Genomic DNA, 26,552 nt, shown 5'->3' with positions numbered 1-26,552 from the left:
ACACAGAAGTCCATAGCCCAAAAAAAACTGAAAAAAAGATCCCAAAGTCTTGTTGGCTCGCATGCGGTCACAAAAGAGCAGTAAATTAAAATTTACTCGACATGAAATTGAAGCCGTGCTACCCTTTTCCCCATTTCCCCACTGGCCGCCCCCATGCTGGCTATTTTTTGCTGTGAAAATTCTTTCATTTTTGTTGTACTTTTACTTCACTGGCCATATCCGCTCTCCAGGGGGTTGGAGTATGCGAAGAGTGGGGGGCGAAGGCCATGGGGCAATGGGAGGAGCTCTATTCAATCAGATTCCAAGTGCATTCGCGACTGAAATATCACTGGAAACATACTAATAATATTTGAAAAATTGGATAAGTATTAGTTTTAGTTTACTTGCGGTGAAATAAATTATATATTTTTGAATACTTTCATCAATAATCTTACGGTTTTTAGCATCGTATGATTTTACAAATAAAATTATCCTTCATAGTCTGCATAAAAATTGAAAAGGAAAATGTAAATGAACATAAAATTTAAGTTTTTAATGGAAACCAAAATCGAAGATTCTACCAAAAACAAATATGTAATATTTTCAGTTAAATTCTTTGTTGCGTTTTGTTTTTTTTACCACCATTCCTTGGGCATTCTCTACCCTGTCTATATCCCATTTCCATTTCGTTGAAATCCGTCGGAGTCCACCATTGATCCCCTGCAGTCCATTGCAGGCCGCTTCCCGAGGGTATCGTATTTTACGTGGTCAAAGTTTTACGTTGCGCCGCACTGACATGCAAAGCAGATTTGCGGTAGCCATTCCGGGCCATTCCAGGACATACTTTACCAGGACTGGGCCGTTGCCGTTGGCCACTTTGCAGTCGGCACGCGTGCACAGATTAAACGGCCAGAAAGCCGGCCTGCGCATCGGTGGGATAGCCTGAAACCAGCCGAAGCACCAACCAAAAAAAAGGCACTATAGAAACACACAAAATACAGAATTTAAAGAGCTTCAATCAATTATCAGGCGGACTGGAGTCTACTCCGCCGTTACCACAATTTGCAGTTGAACGACAATTTCCGCAGCGATTATTCAATGTCAACTAAAAAGTTGCAAAAATGTTCAAAAAACCAACGAAAGCAATTAAAAGCAGCTGCTGTCCGCACAACCCCTTGGTCGTCTTGTTTATTTTACGAGTATGTGGCAAAATATGTTTTATTTTTTGGGGCAATATTTATGTAAGCTGTGCTGCAGTTTATTTGTCAAACCGGACATGCAGATGTCGAGGGTCCTGCAGCAGGATTAGAGGGATTTATAGCACTGTGACAAATATTTGGTGTAAATCATTGGGCTGGCAACATTTCCCCCCGGTATTAAGCCCCCTGCTATTAAGTGTAAAATATAACGGATGTGGAAACCAATAAAATATGTATGTAGTATCTGATATTTTGTAAAAAGTGGGATACTTGGAATAAAATTGATTTTATTTTTAGACGTACCGCACGGAGAGGCATCAACGATGAGTAGGCTGTCGTTATACCAGGCCAGGGAGACGGTGCATCCGTGATACTTATTCGTTGCTATAGGCGCCTATAGTTGATTCCTGCCGATTCCTAGTGAGCTCATCATAGGGACTCTCGATCAGTTCTCAAAACGTAGAGTGTGGCGTGCAATATAGTAACTTTCAAGCTACCTACGCACTAAAAGTTATTGATAGATCATGTCATTAGGGGTTATTTGCTTATAACGAGGAAGTTACTCCAAAGATTTACCGCACTCAGCAGGATACCAACGAAACATAAATTGAGTTTTATCTCTTTAGTACGAGCATCATGCTACCCGAAATTTATAGAAACGTTACTAAAACGGAAACTTAAATATCTTTGCAAGTCACTTGTTTTCAACAAAGTAAATTATACCTATTGTAATTACCACTGTACGGCTCTATGGGTTTTAAGTCCCTTAACAAGGTAACAATCAAATAAATATCATATTAATATCTTATTTATATTCTGAGTTTCTTTAAGACTTTTGAATACCACTAGACTTTATAAAAAATAGACACGACGAGATATTTGTGTTAGTGTTGGTGGTTTTACCACAAATCTTATCTCTCCATAAGGCTTTAATACCTGGTCTCGATGGATTAGTCGAGTGTAGTGGAAATACGACCATAATTAATTGGATATCTATATGTCCCTTCCCTGTTGAATTGCGCTTTTTGAATTTGTAAAACTCAAATAATCACATGTACCAAAAATATAATCTTTTCCAACGAACGGTCACATAATCTATTGATTAACCAATATTTAAATCTCAAATGCAGGGCGTAATTGAGGTAAACGAGCAACTGAAAGCTTGATGCCTCACAGAATTTTCATTTCAGTTAACTTTTCTAATTCCGCCTGGCTACCGGTCACACAGAAACTAATTAAAACGCCTTTCGCATCAAATGATTTCGATTCGTTGGGTTTTAAGTGAATTATTGGGTTCTTTCAATATTGTAAATACGTATTTCATTGCGCGCACACACAGACATACAGCTCAGCTGTCAAATGCAAAAATTAATGCACATCATTTGCCCGGGGGCAGGACTTAATTACATATGTAGCTGCAGCTTATCCACAGCTCGATAATGATGAATTAGCTTGGTCCCTGACCCACTCCGAGGAATAATAGGAGTAACTGTAGTAGTGGGAGCGGACGGAGAACAACCTCTCCTCCAGGCAATAGTGCAATTGAAGCATTCATCCAGTTTTACATCTAGCATGTTTGAGTTAATTGAATTGTTGTTTTGTTCGGCTATAGATATAGTACGAGTACATATACATACATATATATCGACCCAGCTGCATGCATGCATATTATATTCCCATATTGTTATTGATTTCCCACATGTTGAGGTGTGCTCAATGGAAATCACCTATGAACAGACCCGACCAGAACCAGGCCGAAGTCATGTTTCAATCAGTGCTTACATGGCAAAACGGGTGGTAACCTTTCTACTGCAATAGTTGCAACGCCCATGCGTTGAGTTTATTGATAATTCATAAAAAGGTCACAAGCTGCATTCATTAAACACGATAGAAAAAATTCAAAATGGAACAAACCACATGCATTGAAACATGCGAGTATATATGTACGTGTACATAAGTATTAGTTTGAACAACTACTTTGACTCGTTGCAGATGGCACTGCTCGAGCAGGGCTGCTCGTACGATCCAGCCGGTGCATCCTGATCGACAGGAGTCATCGCCACAGCGGCCTGAACAATGTAATGCTTCAGCGTCTGCGTCTTCTCGAACAAACTTGCTTCGGTCTCGTTCTCATCTGGAGTTTCATCGCCAGTGTCTTCCTCACAGACATAACCGTAATCTTCCAAGTCTTTTGGGTCACAAATCTGACCCTCGACGCTTCCGACATACTCCTCTTCGTCGGTCTCGCTGTCATAGAGATCGTCGTTCGCCCCCACATTGATCAGAAGGTCTCGCAAATACCGCAATTCGTCGTGGGCACGCGTCACTTTACGCTCCAGCGCCTTCATTTGGGCCTGCAACAAAATTGATTAGCAAATACCACGCTTTTACAATTTTCCAACACAACAAAATCATACCTGTGGAATTAAAGGGCAGTTCAGCTGATGAAGAATGTACATAAGAGGATCCAATGGCTGCGGTTTGACCTTTATTACTTGCTTCAAAATATTCACGAGCCGAGGAAGAACTCCTGTCTTCTTTAAATAGTCCATAGTTTCATTTTCCACCGAAGACATGCTTGCTGCGTATTATAATGCAAATGCGTAATAAAAGTGCAAAGCAGAGAATACAGAGATAGGCAGAAAGGTGAAAAGAGGAGAGAGGATAGGTTGCAAAGCGGCGATCGCGCGATATTTTTAAACTAGGAATATTTAATACACATTTGTGCGTGAAATTTTGTTTGTGTATGTTTGTGGGAAAAACGGATCTGAATGCGACAATACATACTTTTTTATTTCGAAAATAAAAATAAAAGAGTGGAGGAAGATCGCGGAATAACTGTAACAGCAGGACTGCTTTGGCGACCCCCCAGCGGAAAATTCAAGCACTAACGTATTGTCGGGGGTGGTGTGCTGTTAAACGCAAAGTCATTAATGTGCTGTTAGGCGCATATTTGCACTCTGTTAGCAGCTTCAGCGCAACATGTGCTGTCGACCAGATGGTATTAATATACTCTCCACGAAAACTGTGAATCTTGAAGAACTTTTGTAGGTGAAAGATATCGTTTTCTTTTTTATTATTATATTATTATATTTGTATTATTATGTTCGGCTGTTTAACTTAGATCTAGTTATCTAGTTTAAATAAAGGGGGCTTAAGTGTGCTAAGTTCGTATTTTCATCAATATATTTACGGTATATTTTGAAAATGAGCCGGTCGGACGGTATATTTTAACGATAAATCCACGGTCACACTGAGATAAAGCACAACAAATATAGTCAAAATTCTTGAATTTTTCGTTCCTTAGAACGAAATTAAAGTTATATATAGCATCAACTTTTATAAAAATGGAGAAAGTGGGCAAGGCTAAAAAGGCGGCGCGGGAGGAGAAACAGCGCGAACAGAAGCTGGAGGAGCTGGTAAGAACATTCCTTCCGGAGCGCGACTGCGCCCGGCGTTGCAATGGCAACCGAAATGCATATTGATATATCCCTAAATTGGTTGACACCCTGATACCCCGCAGTTGCTGAAGTCCCTCGCCGAGTGCCCGACGAGCGAGGACAAAGTGAAGGTGCTGGTGCAGCGGCAGGTGGAAAGCGATAAGAACGTGTGCCAGCTGTCGGCCGAACTGCGGGTGGTGCAGCGCCACACGGAGGGGCAGCAGCGCGAGAAAGAGGCGATGCAGCGCGAGCTCAACAAGTGCATCCTGATGCGCGACAAGTTGCAGGAGGTGTGCCGCGAACAGCAGCGCATTATCAAGTCTGTGAAGAACGAGAGCATGCTGCAGATCAAGGTAGAGGAGGAGCGTCGCAAGGAGACCCAGATCAAGTTCCAGAGCTCAATCAACGACGTCCAGAAGGCGCTGTCCAAAAACAACGACGAGAACATCAAGTTGCGCGATTACAACATCGAAATGACCAAAAAGTGAGTGGCAGCCTTAAGCAGCAACAGCAGCAGCCGGCGCTGCCTCAGCGGTGTGCGCGCCGTTTAAACGTCTAAATATAGACACTGCATGCTGTCTGCGGCATGAGCACGCACACACTGACCATCTGTTCTCTGATTTTAGGTTAAAGCTGCTGGCTGAGCAGTACCAGACGCGCGAGCAGCATTTGGAGAAGCTCAACGAGCAGGTGCTGCTGGAGTCGCAGCTTAATCAGGCCAGGCTCAGCAAGGCCCAGGTCGAGGCGGCCATGGAGAAGGAGATCCTCAAAAAGTTTGTGCCCTCATCGCCAACTAACCATCGCTTAACTAACCACTAAATGGTCGTTCTCCTTCCTTACAGAGAAAACCAAATCGGTCTGGAAAAGCTTCTGCAGGCTCAGCGCAGCATCAAGGATCTAACCGATCGCGAACACCAGTTGAAAGAGCAGCTGAACATATACATGACCAAATACGATGACTTCCAGCAGTCGCTGACAAAGTCGAACGAGGTATTCGGCAGCTACAAAATCGAGCTGGAGAAGATGTCCAAGCACACAAAAAAGGTTGAAAAGGAGTCTCTGGGCTGGCGCCAGAGGTACGAGAAGGCCAATGCCATGGTCATCGAATTGGCCACCGAGAAACAGTTGCGGGAACAGCAGTCGGACCGCCTGGTGAAGCAAGTCACGCAGTTGCAGAAGCTACTGCGGGCCCTACAATTGGAGCGAACGACTCTGCACAAGAGCCTCAGGGAGAACAACATTGAGATTCCTCCTCTGCCACAGCTGCCCCCAGAGCCGGAGCCAGTTAAGGTTACGCCAGTCAACACTGACAAGGCCAAGATGGAGCTGATGAGCCGAAACTGCGCCGAGCTAAAGGAGACCTTAGCCAACTTGCAGAACCAAATGAAGCTGCTGACCACAGCTGAGGCTAAGACAGCCATTGAGGAAAAGAACAAGGCGGCCGAGGATCAGCAAAAGCAGGCCAATGCCAAGAAGAACATCAAGAAGAAGGAGAAAAAGTCCAAAGCCAAGGCAGCGGCAGCAGCTGCAGCAGCAGCCGCAGCCGAAGAGCTCCCAGAAGTTGATGGGGTTGCTGCCGAAACGACTGCCAACGGGGAGACACCTGAAGAAAAGATAGAAGAAGACGTCGAGGAATTGCTGTTGGAGGATGTTGAGACAGTCATCAAACTGCAGGAAGCTGCAGGAGATGCCAGCAACGTGAAAACCACCAAGGATGCTCAGGAGCAGACCGCTCCGATTCCGAAAGTGGCAGAGTCTCAGAAAATCGGGGGCGACGGCGATGGCCCGCCGGCCGCTGAGCCCAACGGTCTTGCAGCAGTGCCAGCCCTAATCGATGCCGATTAGACCACCGGCTGTCGACTGCTTCACATCTCATAACTTTTACTCAGACGGATACGGACCGTTTGCCTAGCCCTCCCTCAAAGCATTTTGTGTCATTCAGTCTCAACCAGCATGCTGCATAAAACAACCACAAATTTTGTACTAGTTATTTATTGTATTTTATATTGTATTTATTTAAAGAAGTGTCTTCGAAGATCGATCATGTGTGTATCAAATTTTAAATTGAATAAACGTGTTTCCTATAAACGTTAATTTTGTCACAAGTGTGCTATAACCCAAGGGTTAAAAATAAAGTAGGCCGCCCTCGTGTTTAATCGACTTCAAAGCTGAGATATGTGCCATAGGAAAGTGTACAGGACCACTTCTTTGTAAAACAACAATGAATTGTAATTCATTAATCTAATTTCTGGGGCAGTTGGTGCCTTAAATGTGTAAAAGGAACCGAAATTCAAAAAAGAGAAAATAATACACCTCAAAGTTTCAGAAAAACTGGACCAAATACTTACAAGATTATAGACATTTGTAAAGAAAAGCTAGCCCTAAAATAAGCCCAAGACAGATATCAGATAGATAGCACTGAATTATGCAGTTATGGAGTTTACGAGTATGCAGAGAAAAGTTCTAATATTCTACGACCCGTAAGAGTCAGTAATACAGAGGTTGGTATGATGGAAGAGCTTTGATATAAGCCCCACGATGTACATACTGGCCTTGACTGTGGCGCATACGTCACTGTTCAGTGGCGCCTAAATGTCTGCTGCCGCCACATGCAACAAATTGCAATAGCCACCAAAAGGGGGCCTGTGGGAAAATGTAGACCGCAAGTGTTCTCGTTTCGTTGCCAGGGTCGGGTCATTATAATGGCGCCTTAATTACCCTCCACACGCAGCTGTCATTTCTGCCGGTCGCCACATTTCAGATATGAAATATTCAAGATGCATGCAACGCGGCGAATGCGTAATATCCGCAAGTGGCAGCGGTCAAGCGAGCTCCGTGGTGGGACGTGGGACGGAGGAGGGTGTTGAAAGTGTGTACACAAGCCATTTATGGCACTAAAATAATTACAGAAATTAATTTAACTTGCATAAAGTGGTGCAAATATAAAAAAAGGAGGATATAATGAGTGTAGCGTGAGGCCACCGTTAAGGTCTCAACAGTTTGCTACCCCTTGTCGAAACGATGCAAATGTAAGCCCGTCGCAACATATATACCCTTGGGATATCCACCTTTAATACCAAAATTACATCTGATTAAATCTTTAGTAGTAACTTTTGCTGCATTTAAAATTCTCGTGTAAATGAATAAGAAGTGTGTTTATTTATGGCTCATCTCATCACATCTAGACCCCAAGCCAGCACACCACCCGTCGGCTATTAGGTGGTATTAAAAATGTCTTTGCAGTGGCAAAATCAGCGGGCGACACATATGCATATTTCGCACCCTCTCAGCCACAGAGGCCCACAGACGCCCACGCCCACGCCCACGCACAGCACTTGCACACCGACAGTGTTACACTTACTTCCAGAAATGTGTGCACATTTCGCAGGCAATGAGCTTTTGAACATTTAATGAGTTAATACGGTAAATTTGAAAGCCGCGCAAGCGTGCGCCGAGTACTTTGCCCACTTCCCCCCGCTGACCCACCGCTGGCTGAGTTTCCCCGTTTCCCCATTTGCTTGAAGAGCTTGAAAAATGAGCATAAGAAAGAACAAGGAGCGAAACACATGCATACTCGCACAGAGGCAGCAGCACCGACAGGGCACTAAGCACTTGTCATTGGGGCTGTAAAACCTTCCACGTCCACGTCCATTCGTTGGTCGTTGGCGGAGAGAACTGTGCAAGTGTCCAACACAGTGGCACATGTGAATGCGAGACGAGACACGCCAGCAGAGGCGTAACCAAGCGCTCTGTGGATTCAGGATGCAGGCGGCAGGAGGGGTGCCACATCATGTTCGTCCTAAACACATGGGTGTCATTTCTCAGGCGGCGCCGACAACGACAACGGCCATGGCAGCAGCACCAACAGCATCAGTAGGCCAGCTACACAGCCGGCCCAGTGGCGGGGGGAATCCGTGTTGGGGCTGCCAGACTGCTTGACTGCTTGACTATGCTGCTCAGGGATTGGGATGGGTGCGTGCGAAGTGTGGCAATATTTCTGCCTGCCAATTTCGGGCTGAGTAAGATGAATCTTCACAGTGGGCAAGGGTGGACTTTGTTTAAAGAGTATGCGATTATTAAAATTTTTAATTTATTCCAAAATGTCGAAACAAGCATTTCTTAGTGTATTATAATATGTGGAGAATTTACTAAATATTTCGTACTTTTTACAATTTTACAATTTTAATGGATTACTCAAGGCAGAAAAATTCAACTTTTGGGTGGCTATATCTTCGACACGAATCAAAAATATTGTGGAATCTCCTTCGGTTTATTGGAAATATGTATAAAGACCTACAACTTAATTTCTGTCTTATGCTAATTACGATTAAATACTCCAACGCTGTTCCATTTTATAGTACAGCAGTCCCACTGTATGCCCCAGCCTCAAGACAATGGAGCCATCCAACACCCAAGTGAATGCGCACCCACTCATTGCTCCAGCTGCTGTCCTGCTGCTGCTGCTGCCGCTCTCTTTTCGCAGAGCTGCTGTTAGCCGGGGCCTGTTATCCTGTTAGTGTTAAGCTTGCTGTTGCAGGAGAGCGCATGTCAGGTTCCGCAGAGCAGGATATGGGGAGAGAGTGCAGAGAGAGAGTGAGGAGAGCAGAGCAACTGTGAAGCTGTCGCCCGTCTTGGACAAAGCTGTGCTTAGTCAAATTTCGGCAACAGAAACCTGGCTGCCAGAGCAACAACAACGAGAGCGAAAACGGGAACGAGAACGGGATGCGGCACAGACGGCACGACACGACACGACAGGACATGACACGACACGAAGCGTGGAAGCGAAACGAAGCGAATGCCGCTGCTCCTGCTGCTAAACATTTTCGCAGTCCTGGCAGCCGCCGAGGACTCGACTCCAACTGTAATCAGTTGTGTATAGGACACTCGGGTGCGCGCGTCGAACGGTTTCTTGTCGAATGCGAAGTGCAGTGGCTCCTGCTCCTGCTAACGTCAAACGGACTTGGAAGAACGGTGCGCGGTTTTTGCTGCTCTCCAGCTTGGGGGGATTTGTGGTAAAACTTCTATCTCTGTTGTTGCTGGGTCCTCGTCCTCCTGTTGTTAATCACAGCAGAAATTGTTGAAACGAATTAGCGAGAAAGCACCAAAAATAAAACCGAGTAGGAAGCCAAGGAAAAGCAAAGGAAATTTTCCAGCTACAGCTACAGCTGCTCTGCTGCTACTGCTGCCGCTGCGAGCGTCGCTGCGTCAACAGCGCTGCTGCTGCCGCGGCTGCTGCTGCTGCTGCGGGTGCTGCTGTGTCCGAGATAAAGGATATGCCCGGATCTAAAAGATACAGTTTTTCTTCTTCTGTTTCAATTTATTTTTTTTCGTGTTTTTTGCTCCTTGTCTTGTGCAGGCTGCTTGGCTTTCTTGCTGCGGAAAAAGCAGAGCGGAACAGCAACAACAGCAACAGAATTACTAAAGCAATAATTTGTTTGGAGAACTCGTTCCGACGGCTGGCCAAAAATGTGGCATACAACTGAAGTGTGGCCCGAAGAAACTATGCAAATAAATTAATATGCCGAAATCATTAACAAATTAAAACGAAACACGCAAAAGCAAGAGCAAAATATACACGAGAATAAAAGGGAAACGAAACCCGAGAGTCAAGTGCTTCGAGGAGAGCTGTTTGCTGGCATGCTTTGAGGTTAATTCCACCCAAAAACCAGCCCCCCGCCGCCACCTGCCGCCTGCCACCTCCAACCACCCAACCCTCTGGGTTCCCGGGTCCCCTGGCCTCTCGTCTCCGCCGTGTCTCGTCTCCAGGTCCGGCTTTCGCCCACTTTCGTCTTCTTCGCTGCCGTCACCAGCTCCGCGTCAAAGGCATCAAAGGTAAATATACAAGGAGTGGAGTGGATGGCGAAACAAAGAATGAGCCGACGAAGCACATAGCTAACGGTAAACTTAAAGCTGGAGCAGAACTAACCTACAAAGTAAACAGTAAACAATACATACCACCGTTACGCTACAAATGCAAATGTGTGCACACCCACACATCCGCCATCCGCCGTACCCATGCACACCCACATCCCACACATTCTTAAGAACTATAAACAACAACTCATTTAACTGAAGCCAGGGGGGGGGGGGCATCCTGCCTGACGCTAAGAACTAAAAAAGAGAAAAGCGAATCGAGCACAGCACGGCAAAACGCATGCCTCCAAACGCGATTTGTTTACAATTTTAATCGCATGCGATTTATTTGGGTAGGCGCCAAAGCCGCACACACAAACACACGCACAAACGGATTGTTGCACAAACATTCGCGCACACTCAAACAGGCATAAACACACGCAAAACAGGGCCAAACAAACATTCGCTCACCTGAAAGTATACTCTTTTATGGGGAACGTGAACAGATCGAACTGCCTCTGAGCACAGTCAGCCCTATATGTATATGTTCAATATGTATTTGAGAATTTCAAAGAGTGTTTTCAGTGCCTCTGGTAAAGATTACTTCACTTTAAAGTGATCTATCACCGAATACGTTATATTTATACAAAAATTATTATATGTATATATTTTAAATCTATTGTAATTTAATGAATTCCATTTAATTTAACATTAAATTGTTATCTCACATTTGGGATTTATTTCCTTCTATTATATAAAACAGTTTTGGACCATCGTCTGATATTTTAACCATAGCGAGGGGGCCGGGGGTGGTGAACCTTGACAGCTCGTATAAATACATTATAATATATATTTGGGAACTGCATTTCTTTAATTGACATATTTGGAACATAGGAAAAATAGCTCACAAGCTTCGAACAATGATTTTTGAGTCCTTAAGCAGCATCACAATATATTTACTACACCTTTTGAAATAAAGCTCAAGCGGAGGGTCTCCAAGAGTAGTCAGCACTCTGGCCGATTCCATTTAAGGTCATAAATAATTCAGATAATCCGTAGTTTTTTATTCACATTTCTGTATTTATATTCTCCCGTTTACATTCGGTTGCAATTTCCAGTCCATTTAATCCGACATAAGCATTTAGAAGCAGCAAAACAAACCAAACTAAAGATATGTGCAACAAATAAACTTTACAGTAAGTCCTGACCAGATATGCATTTGCCATGCAGTTTGCCAATAAGCCAAATGTCAATTCCATTTAGATCTACATGCCGATTTTAAAAGCCAACTTATGCCAGCACTGATGTTGCTATTCGACAAGGGAAAGCAATTAGAAATTCCACACAAATGTGTGCCCGCAGACTTGTGAGAGTCAGTGTGTCTGTAGTCACAGGAGGAAGGAGAAGGCAGGTATTTAGCTGTCATCTATTTATATAATACTTGACGCTCTTGGGCCTTAACTATTTTTAAGTGCTGTCCGCTAACAGGTTCTGCACTTGCACCTCCAACTGCAGTTGTGGGACAGAGAAACCCAGGGGGGAGGGGAAACCATGAAATAAAACGAAATGAACTTGCCTCATCCTCAAGAGGCAGGCGTAGTGGGCGGCATGGATGGTTAAAAACACTTAACACAAAACTAAGCGACAATTGTTGTTTTGTGTGGCGTTTAAAAATAGCATCAAGGTGCGCTCTAGTTTCATTCACACACACATACGCACGCACAGATACAGAGAAAGCCCACACAAAAGTGGCTGCTGTTGTCCTCTAAGTGGGCGAATGAGAGCAGGACAGCCAGGGACACAAAGCCTGGATGTATGCAACACGAAACTGTGAATGGAAATGCTAAAAATAAAAAAGTAGGAAAGCCTAACGCGACTAACCAGGGATCAATATGCCCTACTTGACGAGGATTCAGAGGAAATACTCGGAAGATAGGGATAACATTAGCTAGCCACCCACCAAGTCTTCCAGATAAGGTCACAGAACATTAACCTTGCCTAGAAAATAGTCTAAGAGAAGGTAAAAAAAAGTTCAGCGCACACAAACCACACGAAAATCGTCTGACTGTTGCCAAAAAATGCGAGTCTTAGTTGTAAACCTGAATGGAACCCACGCCGTATACCATTCACTAGTTAGCCAGCCAAAGATTTGTAACTAACTAAGTTCAGAGATCCTTAAAATTGGCCAGGGAATAGTTTTAGCTGAAAGTAGGAATAGTAACACGAATTATTTGGACATCTGCAGAAGATCTAGAAATTATCAGACATGAAAAAGGTATACGATAGAGCCCAGTCCCTGAAGAGGAAGTACAAGATTAATAAAAATATTAAGACTCGAATTTGTAATCTAACAGAGGCTTAACTTCCCCTCTTTGTAGGTAATCGTACTATCATCTAGACCTCACGATAAGGTCACGAAACCTTAACCTTGGTCAAAAATAGTTTTTGGCTGCAAAGCAAAGTTCACGACACGCACAGGTCGGTCCTAATGCCAAATGGCAGCCGTGAGGTGCAAAATGATTCAACGGCTTCGGCTATAAATTGCCTAATCACTTTAGGTGTTACATACACAGGTGCGTGGGCTATCGAATGACACAGGTGATTAAAGGCCGAATCGAATGATACTCGTACTCGTATTGTCCGCGTCTAAGTGAGTAATGAGTAATGGGCGTGACTGAGTTTTGTCTCTAGATGAATAATTAAACGAAAAACTTTCGGCTTTAAACAAAGTAAATCCTTAAAGCAGACATAACTCTCTCTGCCTACGAACATTGTCAGCTATCTTAATAGCATTTTAGATGTAGTTTTAAATGCTTATGCCTGGCCAAGGACATCACACATACTACCCCTAGCATGAACATCAATTTGGAAACCATTACTGGTTAACTTATCAATGGGCAACTGCTGCTACATTTCCCCCCTAGTTAAGGCCACAAAACATACATGGATACACACGAATGCAACAGCTAGGAAAAAAGTAAACGTTTAACTTTCGAGCAACAACAAACTTGAAATTTATACGAGAAGCGCCCAGCCACCAGATGTGTCTATAAAAGTTCCAAAACACCCATATACCCATTACACACAATATATATTTGACAGAGGCTTTTCGTTTTTCTTTTATATTTTTATCGCCAGCTGATAAGAGCAAAGTTTTCGTCCGAAAGTTGGCGCCTACAACCGTAACACGCATACGCCATGTGTTACACGTCCCATCCCACACCCCAAAAAAAATACATCGAAAATTGCACAAAAAGTTAAATGTCTTTGCTGGGAAATAGCTTGGTTAGAGTAAGCCATTCTACAATGGCAGCCTGAAATATGCAGGAATCATGCAATTAAGGACTGTACTTTCCAAAAAAGAAAAGTGGGGCAACTCTGCTTTGCAAGGAAAGATTTCTGGTAAAATTTCCCAAATTTTCCCAATGAGAGAGAAAATCCACAGTTACAGAGAAACGTATGCTGAAAACATGCAATTAACTTGAACAATCCTTTACCAAAAAAAAAACTGCTTACTGAAAGTGTGGCAACTCTGGCACCCACACGCACACACCCACATAGCGAACGAGTGGCTCTTATAAGCATTAATTACTGGCCCGAGCCGCCAAGTCAGCAGCAAACAACCAAAGTTGAAGGACCACCAGCTGGAGGAGGAGTAGGAGGCAAATATTGCATACTTTTCGGGAATATACCCCGCAGTTTGTCCTGGGGACCCCATCCGGCCTCCACCATTTCGCGTTGTATGAGTTGCCAGAGTTGAATGTTTCTTTTTATTGCCATTGCCATTGCTTTTGTTGTAATTGTTGTCGGGCTTTTGTTTTTGCTCAATTTTTTATTATTCGGTCTCGGCCCTCATTGTTCTTGTTTTTCTTCATGTTCTTGTAGATGCTCCCCATTCCCATGTTCGTTGTGAACATAAAAATAAGCCGAGCAAAAACAAATGTTGAACAACCAGAGAAAAGTTAGTTTTGTAGTTGATTTTCCACAGAGAAAGAATTAACTTTTGGGCAAAACATACACCAAAAAATATGTAATTGGTTTTTGAATATGGTGGCAGGGTAGGGGTTGGGGTTGGGTGAAGAAAACTCTGAATACACATTCGTTGAATGCCAGTTAAAGATTATATGCTAGAAAGTTTTAAATACTTATTACTATAATAAATGTGCAGACATATGTATGATGATGCTGGAAAGCTCCTTACAATACTTATTTGGACATGTTAAGCATTAAATAAATTCGAGACTGTAATAGAATATTTTTAATATAATCGATTTTATTAGCGATTTAAGCCATGTAAAATCTGGGAAACTCTAAATATGGATTCAACAGGGGTTTCAGTTGGTTACATTCCGTGTGAAAACAGGATTGAGAAACGATAGTACTACAAAAGTATTTATTGAGCAGAGAGATTAGAAAGGGCCCTGTTGGCTCCTTCGAACTATACTAGCATAGTAACCATCTTTAAATGGTTTAATGGTAATTAAATTCATAGAAATACTCGTACATATATTCTCGTTAAATAGTAAATTAAATTAAATCGCCTAAGCCAATTTACTTTTTTCATCGCTATTCTTTTGCCATTTTGCTTGGCGGAAATAAATTAGGGCAGCTCATAAATTAAATCAATTCAGGCAAAAAAATTGTTGTCCAGTAAACTTTTGTGGTTCGCATACACGCACAGAGGAAAATACTATATATATATATATGCACAGTACCGAATATGTACGAGTATATGAATGTATTTGTAGATATCGCGGAATATTTATAGCTGGGGCAAAAATTCGCTAAGCTTTTGCCTTTGGCCAAGAAAGGGAACAACGAGAATGATTGTCTAAAAGTTGGCGCATATCGCCAAACCGGAAGTTCCGGGGGCCATAACGACTAGCGGGTGGCTCTACTGTGTTAGTGTGTGTGAGAGTGTGTGGGGGGCACAAGTCGCCAGTAGGACGACGTTCAATGGCGTTTTATTGTTGAGCATTTCGCACAGTTGAATACGAAATTTTGGAACATACTCGTACACCCGAGCAGTCCCTAAATCCACTCTGAAGCCTCCTTGCTTTTGTATAATTTTCATAGGAGACCCCCTCCTTGCTCTTGCTCTTGCTCATAGCCATACCCCGAAGTGCTTGCAACTATTTTGGCAGTTTTCTTGTTGGCTGGCCAACAATGAAGCCAGTTTCTTGTTGGCCATTGCCAGAAATAACTGCATTTTGTGCGCGGGAGTTACGAAAACTTTCTCTCTGCACGGAAATGCAATGGAAACTTTCGTACTATGGCTCCCCTCGGATTTTTGCATAGTCTCGTACCAGAATTTGCCCTGCCTTGGCCATAACTAAAGCTGAATTGCATTTTTAGAGACTCCTAACTGCTGTCAAATTAATGAACAACACAGTTGCTAGAGTTGAACTTTGATTGGGCCAGAGATAGCCAGTAATAAGCATCCGGTTTCGCTTTCACTCCATCCATCCTACATATCCCATTCCATTCCATGCCATTCCACTCAATGCAATGTGTGTGTCTGTGCAACTTGAGCTGATTGCTGACTTCCTCTAAGTGGCCCGACTCGACTCCTTGAAATGTATACAGCTAGGATCTTTGTTAAACATTTGTCAGACTTTAAGTGCAGCAATTGCTCATCTATGATTGCTACTTCATTTCGGTTAAGGCCACTTGAGCTGCTGCACTCTTGGCGGGATGTCGTTCGTAGAACACTTCAATGAAAGCAGGAAGATGCTTAAAAGTAAAAAGATACTGCACTTGATAAAGAGACCAACAATTTAAGAATGGAATAGTAGGGTTCCAGAACATGTATGCCAGCCATTTCAATGTAAAACATTTCCGAAGCAGCCCTCTGTCTGATTACATGGCTGCCCCATCACTTGAAGGGCCACAAAGAAGGGCGAAGGAAACGATGATACCACACAGGTGCCACCAATTACTTGTCGCGTGTCGGATGTGCGATTAAGGCATCAGCAGCGACTAATAATACTCGTAGTAGCTCTCGGGGAGCACCCATTTCCACTCCGCTTTGTTGATTTAAGATAGCCGAAAATGCCTTGCCGAAAATTGCTTTTCCCTCTTATGTTTAACTAAAAAATTATTGCAAACTGAGAGCGAGAACCATATGCCATGCCACACGCTGATCCGCTGCTTCTGCGGCTTTGGGGAGTCGTTTGTTATGGCTGCCGTGCGGCATGCCTCGCCTCGGCGGTGCCGGGCTTATCTGAGAGAGCTGCAAGTGTAGGGACGGGGGCTGTTTTTTGTGTAAGGAGAATCCCAGCTGGAAAATGCCCTCTTAAATTATCGCACGCTTTTCATTAACAGCCAAAAACTAACTGCAAAAGGGGGGATTTTCATCAGCACTTTTAGCTTGATTTCCCCAAGCTCCAGCGCCGGCTCAAAGGCAGAGCCAAACGCAAACTAAAACTCAAAGTGAATGTCAAATGCCAGCCACTAAAAACTAATCTAATGCACCCGCTGTTCACACTCCATTAAGGATAATAAACTCTGGTCACACTCTACGGTATTTACGGAATGAATAACGACCGGGGAAGGAATTCCCTTCCCCTTCCCCGTGCCCTGCCTATCTTATAACTCTCTGATAGGCCATTTATCTATCTGTTGGCTGGCAGCCAAGATGGGCCCATATCTCAGATCTCTTGGCAATTGGCAGAAATCCTTTTGGCACAATTACCAACTTTAATTATGCGTCATACTGTCAGATCTGGATACAGATAATACTCATATGTACATGTAGAGGGGCGAAAAAAACCAGAAAGAAATCAAACAATCAGAAATAAATCAGGTCTAAAGACAAATAGTTTCCAGTTCCATCTATTCGAAGCTTTGTATATTGTTTATTAATCCTTTCTAGCAGTACAAGGGGCAATAGTCTCAAAACCAACGACATTGTCGGTATAATTTAAGTAATAATTATTAGGATAACTGACAATTAAGACTTGCCAACTATTTGTGTATGTTGCCCCGTTGGTAATCAACCATACGACATGTTGTCAATATTGCATCAACTTTAGCTATGAAATTTGTCTTAATAGTCGTTTATTTCTTCAAATTAGTTTAATATTTCCCTCATTACACAACGCTTAGCCCAAAACACTATAATCATTAACTAATTCAAGCATAAGTCAATCAATCTTTTAGCCACAGCAACCTCTTTGTTGCAACTACAACAAAAATGCAGTTTCATTAAAAGCTCTCCGAATACACACATATATCCAATTAAAGATAATCCCCTCGAATGTTGAGTGTTCCATGCAAGCATTATAAATCAATTAAGGTCGATCCATTTACCTGAGGCAGATGCTGATGATGTCTAATGGCAAACAGAACATTATCTCAAATCCCCTTAGGGCTCGTGTCAACATCAGACATCTCGTCCTGGACTGCGAGAGAGGGAAATTGAAATGGAAAATCAACCCAGACAGGCAGGCCAATGCAAATGCACTTGCCATTTGCCATTTCCCATTTCGATTCGGTATGCGATATATGGCATGCATATATCTCTCCCGAGATTTGGTGGCTCATTATATTCCCATGCTTCGCTCCCCCCACTTTGTGGCCGGATTTGGTTCAGGTTTCGACCAAAACGAGATTGAAAAGTGTTGAGAGCCGTACATCATGTGTCGTCATCGCTTGCCTTGGCCAACGAAGGTTCGGTTGAGGAGCACCGCAACAGCACAGGAAAAAAAGAAAACCATGAAAAAATGACTATAATTGGCGTTGATTTATTGTCTTTGGTAGGCGCATCAAGAGGTCACCGCCCAGGTGACCTCGTGGGCGAGCCCGAAACAAGCCGTGCCAAAAATTCAATTGTTTGGTCCCCCACCGCCCTTATGAAAATTATATACTCGCCCACACACACACAGATATAGCATGGATATACCATCCGAAATTTAATAATGCTCTCGGAATTGAAGTAGAGCTGCGACTGCGGCAGCGACTGCGGCAGCGACTGCGGCAGCGGCTTCTGCGGTTGCGTGTTGGTTCTGGCCAGGAGTTTCTATTTAGATATGGCTCAGGGTTCGGCTCGAGCATGGCACTCCTCTCATTGTGCCAGTCTGTCTGCTGTAGTCCGTGAAAGTTTCATGAAAACAGCGGGAAATGGCAATGCCACAGGCTTGGAGACACAAGCACCCAAACAGTGGGTCAAAGTTATTATCAAAGAGTGGCATTTGGGTGGGAAATAGATGCACCTTAGCTTTTTAAGGAATAGGATAAATTTGGGCATATGAATGCCGTTGATTTGCTGTACGAATTTCCCATAAGCGAACGAGAATATCCATTTCGAATGACTTTGAATATATTTCTGTAATAAAATATAGCTGAATATTTGAATGCTCTTACTCGTTTCAAGCTTGTAAGATTAATCTATCCAGAATATAGTCCGACTTGACCTTTACACAAAATATTATACAATGTACATTCATTCTTATGTTAAATATGTATTATTTTATCGAAGATCTACAGCAAACCCTCTGGCATTATTCCTAAGCTGCACAATCCTCAACAGCCTTTACTCCCAACGCAAAATAATTTCACTTTCTGTAGGCTAAAATATAGGATGCACGATGTATGTATATGTATGCAAATTCGTTTAGAGCCTTGCCTCATCAACAATGTCAAATATTATGCTGTGCAAATATCCAAGCCACTGTGGACAATGCCAGTTAGTGTAGTGATAGAGAGGGAATAATGTTAGCAGATGGAGGAGGAGAAAGAGAAGGGGAATGAGGCCGGCCTGGCGTGCGTTCTTGTTTAGTTTTAGTTTTTTGTTCGAGTGGCATTGCATGACTGCATGCAAGCCGGCTCGGGACGGGCCGGGCCAAGCCTTGTCCTTGCCTCGATTGGCGGCTGCTGCCACTGCCACTGCTGTTGTCGTTGCCATCTAAAAGCTAACGTCCTGACATGCCACACACAACAGGACTCCCCGGGTTACCCGCTCCATGAACAACACAATTAGACAAATGAATAAACATACAATGCTTGACAGTGGCATTGCCAGAAAATTTGCATATCCCATTTAATCCTACACTCCGCCTCCTCCCGATGGACTATCTGCCGCCTTAAGTGCATTTCTGTGTCATGCGAGTATTCGTAAATTTTGTGCTTGTGTCTCACAACAATTGGCAATCGGCTAATAAGGATTTTCGCATTGTAGCTTCATACTGTGACCTGATTTAATATTTAATTGCAGTTCGCCCTGGCATTGAATGCGTTTAGGTCCTGGATCGCCTGCACGGCCTGTGCTGCTATTCGTGGGTGTTCGTGCGCTCTTTGCCGGAAACACATGTCGTATACGTGATATTTGGCAAACATTCCACAAGCACACACACTAAAGCCCTAGCCCTGGCCAAAACTGCCTTTGAATGCTAAACATGTGTGCGGGTGTGGGAGCGGGTACGGTAGTGTTAGAAGCGGGTTCTGACCATGGCGAGGCGTTGCTCCAACATGACTTAAAATGTTGTGAAATGCATGCGGTTGCACAGCCCCGCTGCTCGGCGAATGCCACACAGATTTGTGCGAAATAGAGTCATGAAATTAGTTGGCTGCCACTCGAGCGTATAAGTATGACATTGCATTCGTTTTTATGGCTCCTCCACCTCCTCTCTTTCGGTTAAATGCAATTTATGCTAATGGCAGACCCACTTCCAGCAATCGCTTGAACCGGCTTAAAGAGCTCGAAGCTCTCGGCACTTCTCTTCCTTATGGCATTACGCCGGGGCTAAAGTTATTGATTCCAATCTTTAAGTTTTGGTTACACAAAACTGCATAAATATGTAAGTCCTGCTCTGCCCCGTTCATCATTTATTTATACATTCAATGTTCAACATGAATGAGCGGACAAGTCTATTTAAAAAGAAAACACAAAGGCCCTGGAGCAAACGAAAGTTTTCTGAGGAAATTTCTGTATAGAACTGAAGCGAATTATGTTTTTTTTTCTGCCGGTAGTTACAGAAAAAAATGAGCCATGGTTGATACTTTACAGACCAAAATTAAATAGAAGAAAAACATAGGTATTATCCCTCAAGTAAACTAAGAACAAGTCTGTGAGGGAAATATTGTATCATACAGAATTGGCACTCAATGTATGGTAAGTAATTGGCGGCAGATAACGCCAACAAGTACATCGATCATTCACATTCGAGTACGAGCCAAATATTGAATATTCCACTCATTAGAATGTGCTGATTCGTGCTATGGACAATGGATGGCCCCATTGTCATGTGCCCAAATTCAAACTTAAGTCAGATGGCAGCAACCCGAAATTAAGACACCACCAAAACCCCTCAACGGCTTGCTCATCGGCACGGCATTAAAACCAGTTCTTCCAGTGCTTCTGATTGACATGGCGGCAAAAGGGTCGGACGGGTCAGCGAGGGTATTCAAAGTTTCATTGTTTTCAACAAAATTTGTACAACCAGGAAATGAGTGCAGCAATTTGCCCAGCAGGAAGCATAAGTGTGACTCAAAGGCGAAGAACCAGCAAAAAAAGAAAAAAGTAGTTAAGGGGAAAGTGAAAGCTGTGAAAAAAGGAACATAAATATGCTGCTTGGATTAAAACTGTCAAAGCTATTTCCGTTTCGCAGTGACCCCATTTTGGCTTATCTGGTGCTTAATCAATTCCAGCTGAAAAATAGCCGTGACGTCGGAAATGGAAACCCTTACCCTTCCCTACCCTACCCGACTCCACCCTTTTTTCCACCAAATCGCAAACGCTCAACCATCGTCTCTCCCCCGACTGTCTGTGTGTGTGTGTAAGAGCAAATAGAATGGAAATGCAAAATGGAAATAGAGTGGAAATAGTTTGCAGCAAAAACTTTTTGACTTTTCGCTGATAAATATTGAAGGGCTGTTGAAATTTGTCAGAGTAAAACGACAAGGATGCGGACTTGAGTCGGAAAGAAATTGAATTTTCTAGGTTTATGGGATTACTTTCAAGCCAACGATTTAATAGGACAACAGAACTTGGAATGGATGTGTTTTCTGGGAAATTTTGACGAACGTTCTTCTACTGCAGCAAAACCCACTCGAGTTAGCATTAGCAATCCAATCTATTTAGCATTGTCTTGGCAATTCCCACTTCACTTACCAGTTTAAACTCAATTCAGAAGAGGATTTGCTAAGTGCTGCATTGGCATCGGTGCAAAGCAAACAAACAACCTGCCAGAGCGAACTGGCATTCAATTCATTTGCATGCAAAGTGCTCATTAATTTCGTCTGGGCAACAACCTAAGCCTGCCTTCCTACCTGCCCTGCAACGTGTGGCAAGTGAGTGCTGCAACTACGCCGAAGTGCGCGCATAACTCGATTCGCGCCTTTGATTTATGGTACGCAATAATAATCTCCATTTGCATGTTACTCGCCCGGCACTAGAGCCAGCCACAGACCCGACGGCAGTCAACAAGGCGTATACTCGATGTATATATAAAGCACACACCCACACACATACCTGCTACGAGTTGCACTTCCGGCTGCTGCAAGGCGTCCTTCCACCATCACCACCTGATTTATGTAACCTTACCCATACTCTCTTTTCCTCTCTTTCAGAAATGGTTGCCTCATTAGCGACTTAGCGGAACGCGCCATAAAGGAAACCGTAACCAAAAACCACCAAAAAAAATACAAAATAAAGAGGATACGCCGAAAGGGATTGACAACCGCAACAACATCGTCTGCGCCCGTACCAGGAAAGAGAAGAAGGAGAACCCATAAAAAAGGGACAAAGAAATTGAATACTCACCGGGTTTTGTGTGGCCTTGCCAGCGAATTTAAGCACCATGGGTTCGTTATGTGCCATCTAAAAACCTCTAACAGAGCACCTCAAATGCGAATTGATATTAAACCGTAAATCATAATTAACAAGAGTTAATTAAGCAACAACTGCAAAACCAAACCGATACCACGAACAAGTCAAAGCTGAAGTGGCAGTGGAAGAGGAAGTAGAAGTACAGCAAGAACAACCATGGCCTCACCACCAGAAAGCCCTATCGAGGAGGTGGTCTATGAGTTGGAACAAACACGAGTGCCTAAGCCCATACCCGTTGCCCTCGAGGATCTGTGCCGCCAAACGAAGTTCACCAAACAGGAAATCCGCGTCATGTACAGGGGATTCAAAACAGTAAGACATATATTTATTCTCTACTAATATCTCTTTTTGAAACGGTTTAAGTTTGCTTACAATGATTATAATTATTGGCAGATTGAGAAAAAAGTATAGATAGTACTCCTTCGATAAACAGTTGAAACCTCGTAGAAGTCTCGCTGATTATCTCCTTCGCAATGCCCCAAAGGAATCCTTTAAAATGTAAGACCCAAATACTGGTGACCGGCGAATGGCGTGCCAAAGAGAGTGTTGCCATAAATGGCTGCCCATTTTAATGCACACGCGTTTTGGGTTTCATTGCAAATGAATTGTCGTCGCTCTCTTTGTTTGCGTGTGTGGGTCCAGGCACTGATTCGAGAGGACGTGGAGGAGAGCAAGCAGCACTTGCAATTGCAGCATTTGCGCGCTCATTCGGAAAAAGTTTCTATACGAGTAGTACGCACATACGTAAAATACTCGTATATGTGGGTCAACAGGAGATGAGCATTGGGTCAAGTAAATGGATAGTTTGCCTTACTGCAGTGTGCCGTGCCCCTCTCTGATACTGATACTTACTTTGCGCCATTGATAGTTTGTCTTACTGATAGTTTGTCTTATTGATGGTTGGTTTTATTGATCGTTATTATGGCTGATGGCTGCCCTTATTGATGGCTCGCAGTTCGAGGTCGCTGCTGCGGTACTGTTTACTCAATTAACCTGGCGAAAATTGTTTACTTTGCGAATAGAAAACTTTGAAAGTGTAGAAAACTTTGTGAGCGAGCAGCTAAGGCTTCAAGGAGCCTTGTTTGATAATCTACTTAGGTCTGATACTCCGCAACTGTAGGATTACCAGGGGTAATTTCATTTAAAGTACATATTTAGCAAAATAAAGCGACTAACTAACTGAATCACTAAGGATGACTAACTCATCAAAGGATAGTTCTGAAGGCCTCGTTTCCAATCGAAATTTTCCTCAATATTGTGGCAGAGCAGAAGATTGCTACTTATTCTCAAACTTCTTAAGGAATTTAAAGAAATAGGGCATTGCAGAGTCCTTCTATTACTAGTCCTTAATATTTTGCGTATCCTCTTTCATTACATTTGCTCTTTCTTTTTCCCTCATCCAAGCAGCTAAGCAAAACATTTTCATGGCGATTTTTCTTTTGCAGGAATGCCCCGAGGGCGTGGTGCACGAGGATTGTTTTAAGGATATTTACGCCAAATTCTTTCCACATGGCAGTAAGTATATGTATATATGTGTGTGTATATGCCCCACCACTCCCACTGTATGCTTCTGCCACTCCATTCGATGTTGTCGCTGAGGTCTTATGCTTTGCCTTTTTATAGTTGCGCGTCATAAAGCGCCACTTAAGCGACCATTTCGCCTTTGCAGCAGCTGCGTCCGCAATACCCGGCTGTCAGAATACCGAATGCCCCCCCCCAAAAAAACCCCTAAAGCCCCACTGAAAAAGAATCTCCGACACGCCCATAATTGTGACATTTTTTTTTTGTTCTCTTTGCCTATTCCATTTATATAGATTCGAGTTTATACGCTCATTATGTGTTCAAGGCGTTCGATGTTAATTGCAATGGCGCCATTAGTTTTCGGGTAATTACCATCTCATTATAATGAAGTTTGCACAATCTACATTTACGAGTATATGTTCATGTTCCTATTCATGCTGCACACATTGATGGTTATTAGGATTTACTGGTCACCTTGTCGACCCTGCTGCGCGGCTCTGTCTACGAGCGCCTCCGATGGACATTCAAGCTCTACGACCTGAATGGCGATGGCCGGATCAGTCGCGGTGAGCTGAGCGAAATCATCTTGGCCATTCACGAGCTTATGGGCAGGAGACCACACCAGCCTGAGGACGATCGCAAAGCGAGGGATCAGGTGAGGACTCAAATCTATTGATATGGCCCAAAGTGGTTCTCAATGGGGGACAAAGTGAAGACCAATCCGGTGTCACTCATTTGATAAATTGAAAGATATCTTAAATCATACAAGCATACAATCATACATATTACTTATAATTATTTTGAATAGTACGGTCTTAATTTGACTATATTTGTATTTAAAATCCGAATATTTTATTTAAATATGGGTGTGTTTCTTATGTATTGGATAAAAGCTTTAACAAAAGAGTTCTGAAGATATATGTAAGTACGCTCTGTACCGAAGCATCGATCTCATATGCATAAAGTTGGAACTACCAAAACTTAAGACCTGTACATGCAGTGGACTCCACCAACAATAATCCAGTTATAGAGGAATCCAGGGTCCCCTAAATCTCGGCATACAATTCTATTTGCATTTCGCAATCAGTGATAAGCTTTGGGCACGCCATACAAAGAGCTTCATTAAAATGCCGAGAGATGCAGAGCACAAATCCTTGTTTATCTAGACAGAGGCTTTATTCCTGACACCTCTCTCCCTCACTCTCTCTCTGTCACTCTTTCTGCGTCTCTGTCTGCATATCTCTCTATCGCTGTGGGCACAGTTTTGTGCGCTTCATTTTTTATGCAAGAGCCACACTTGACATAACATGCAGCATCCGCTGACGTTGGTCGCGGGCTCACAGTGCGTATGAGTAATTATAATTGTGGGGGAAAACAGTGGGGAAATTGCACCAGAGGGGTATTGAAAATGCATTGACAGCTCAACGATACTCAACGTATGGGAAAGAGGAAAGGCGAAGGGCGGATGCTTTTATGCGCGGAAACAGCGGCGGATATTTTACTTAATGACGCACGTCGCTCATGGCACGTTGCATGACCGTCCCCGCCTCCGTCCGCGCACTTATTGATAATGATGAAAAGTCGGGAAAATTAAAACGAAAGATTAAATCGAAAATTGATTTCTGTTTGCCAAAAGAGTAAATCCAGGCAAGAGGGAAAATAAACGTAATTTGTGTTTTTTTTTTACTTAAAGGTGGATCGTGTGTTTCGTAAGCTGGACTTGAATCAGGACGGCATCATAACGATAGAGGAGTTCTTGGAGGCCTGTCTGAAGGACGATTTGGTGACGCGCTCACTGCAGATGTTCGACAACGACCTTTGATGACAAGAGGACGGGCCAGTGTTGTTGACCACCTCGAAGACTATAGTATCGCTTATAGATCTATAAATGCAATAAACCAAAGCAAAGAAAAATCGGGGACGGAATCCTCCAAAAAAAAACATCTACTACCTATGGCAAAAACACCAGTGAAATTGATGGCAAAAGAGGAAATGAAACATATTAATAATTAACATTAGTTTAGGCCAAATATCGAAAGAAGAAAAACTTTAAACTTTATGAGTGTGTTATTGTATAACTAGAAATGGATAAAAATGAAATATGATGATACAGAATAGATCAGAATATGAATATGAATATGAATATGAAGAATATGTAATTTTTTGAGCATATTATGAATTTAATCCTGCCGTAAAAAGCGAATTGGTCTTATATGTATTTACTAAACATATATACCTACGATATTTGAATGTGTAAATGGACTTTATTTCAAGAAAAAAAAAACTAAACTAAAAACTAAACCACCAAACAGCAATGATTGATTCATTAATGGAATTGGTATAGCGATAAAAACCGAGAAACCGAGAGCTCTCAACACACGATTTACTTTACTCGATTAAAAATAGCGATACAAAAGTCAGAGAACAAACACTATAATATTTACACTAAACTAAACGATAATACCAAAAAAAATGATTTTGTTTTCCCCGAACTTTGTTGCCGCCTTGAACCCCTAAACACCCCCCTTCCCTTTGCAGTCAATTAAAGCCCTGAAATACGACAAGTGACAAATTGGATTCATTCAGCATGTGGGAAAATCTATTAAATTTCATTTTCCATTTACATAAATTGTACATTCATTTTTATGGCATCCAACTAATTGAATTTTCAATGCGCAACTTAATACAAAGAAGACAAAAACATATATACACGAGAGCACACATGATGAATAT

General features: G+C 42.9%; 3 protein-coding genes across 6 annotated transcripts; 2 read left to right on the top strand and 1 right to left on the bottom strand.

Annotated features, from left to right (window-relative positions):
* Positions 1 to 2,981: 2,981 nt before the first annotated feature.
* On the bottom strand, positions 2,982 to 4,020 carry LOC4802652 (uncharacterized). Its single transcript, XM_001359496.3, has 3 exons — positions 3,965 to 4,020; positions 3,596 to 3,791; positions 2,982 to 3,532 (listed from the first exon to the last, which is right to left on the bottom strand). The coding sequence occupies exons 2-3, from the start codon at positions 3,752 to 3,754 to the stop codon at positions 3,152 to 3,154; spliced, it is 540 nt and encodes a 179-aa protein (XP_001359533.2). The 5' UTR covers positions 3,755 to 3,791; positions 3,965 to 4,020; the 3' UTR covers positions 2,982 to 3,151.
* Positions 4,021 to 4,385: 365 nt separating this feature from the next.
* Positions 4,386 to 6,712, top strand: LOC4802651 (alpha-taxilin). Its single transcript, XM_001359495.4, has 4 exons — positions 4,386 to 4,597; positions 4,702 to 5,102; positions 5,245 to 5,391; positions 5,461 to 6,712. Exons 1-4 carry the CDS (start codon positions 4,526 to 4,528, stop codon positions 6,461 to 6,463), a joined length of 1,623 nt encoding a protein of 540 aa, XP_001359532.2. The 5' UTR covers positions 4,386 to 4,525; the 3' UTR covers positions 6,464 to 6,712.
* A 2,758-nt stretch (positions 6,713 to 9,470) lies between these two features.
* LOC4802650 (Kv channel-interacting protein 1) lies at positions 9,471 to 25,775 on the top strand. Of its 4 annotated transcripts, none has more exons than XM_015182485.2 (7): positions 9,471 to 9,630; positions 10,060 to 10,450; positions 22,040 to 22,610; positions 23,744 to 23,813; positions 24,113 to 24,183; positions 24,280 to 24,474; positions 25,513 to 25,775. In XM_015182485.2, the coding sequence occupies exons 3-7, from the start codon at positions 22,455 to 22,457 to the stop codon at positions 25,639 to 25,641; spliced, it is 621 nt and encodes a 206-aa protein (XP_015037971.1). In that variant the 5' UTR covers positions 9,471 to 9,630; positions 10,060 to 10,450; positions 22,040 to 22,454; the 3' UTR covers positions 25,642 to 25,775. The 4 variants fall into 4 exon arrangements, with proteins under 4 accessions (XP_015037971.1, XP_015037969.1, XP_033236276.1 ...); XM_015182483.2 differs by having other exon boundaries at positions 9,975 to 10,450; XM_015182484.2 differs by having other exon boundaries at positions 9,573 to 9,589; positions 9,975 to 10,450.
* Positions 25,776 to 26,552: the final 777 nt, after the last annotated feature.

This window comes from Drosophila pseudoobscura, chromosome 2 (genome assembly GCF_009870125.1).
Source record: "Drosophila pseudoobscura strain MV-25-SWS-2005 chromosome 2, UCI_Dpse_MV25, whole genome shotgun sequence".
In the NCBI taxonomy this organism is placed as follows: domain Eukaryota; kingdom Metazoa; phylum Arthropoda; class Insecta; order Diptera; family Drosophilidae; genus Drosophila; species Drosophila pseudoobscura.
The sequence above is the reverse complement of the archived record's forward strand: the minus strand, read 5'-3'. Positions and strand labels throughout refer to the sequence as shown.

Coding starts and splice junctions, on each gene's coding strand:
- LOC4802651 (XM_001359495.4), top strand. CDS start 4,526: ATGGAGAAAGTGGGCAAGGCTAAAAAGGCGGCGCGGGAGGAGAAACAG. Junction 4,598..4,701: donor AACAGAAGCTGGAGGAGCTG/GTAAGAACATTC, acceptor GATACCCCGCAG/TTGCTGAAGTCCCTCGCCGA. Junction 5,103..5,244: donor AACATCGAAATGACCAAAAA/GTGAGTGGCAGC, acceptor CTCTGATTTTAG/GTTAAAGCTGCTGGCTGAGC.
- LOC4802650 (XM_015182485.2), top strand. CDS start 22,455: ATGGCCTCACCACCAGAAAGCCCTATCGAGGAGGTGGTCTATGAGTTG. Junction 23,814..24,112: donor CAAATTCTTTCCACATGGCA/GTAAGTATATGT, acceptor CCATTTATATAG/ATTCGAGTTTATACGCTCAT. Junction 24,184..24,279: donor ATGGCGCCATTAGTTTTCGG/GTAATTACCATC, acceptor GATGGTTATTAG/GATTTACTGGTCACCTTGTC.
- LOC4802652 (XM_001359496.3), bottom strand. CDS start 3,754: ATGTCTTCGGTGGAAAATGAAACTATGGACTATTTAAAGAAGACAGGA. Junction 3,533..3,595: donor ACTGCCCTTTAATTCCACAG/GTATGATTTTGT, acceptor ATTTTGTTGCAG/GCCCAAATGAAGGCGCTGGA.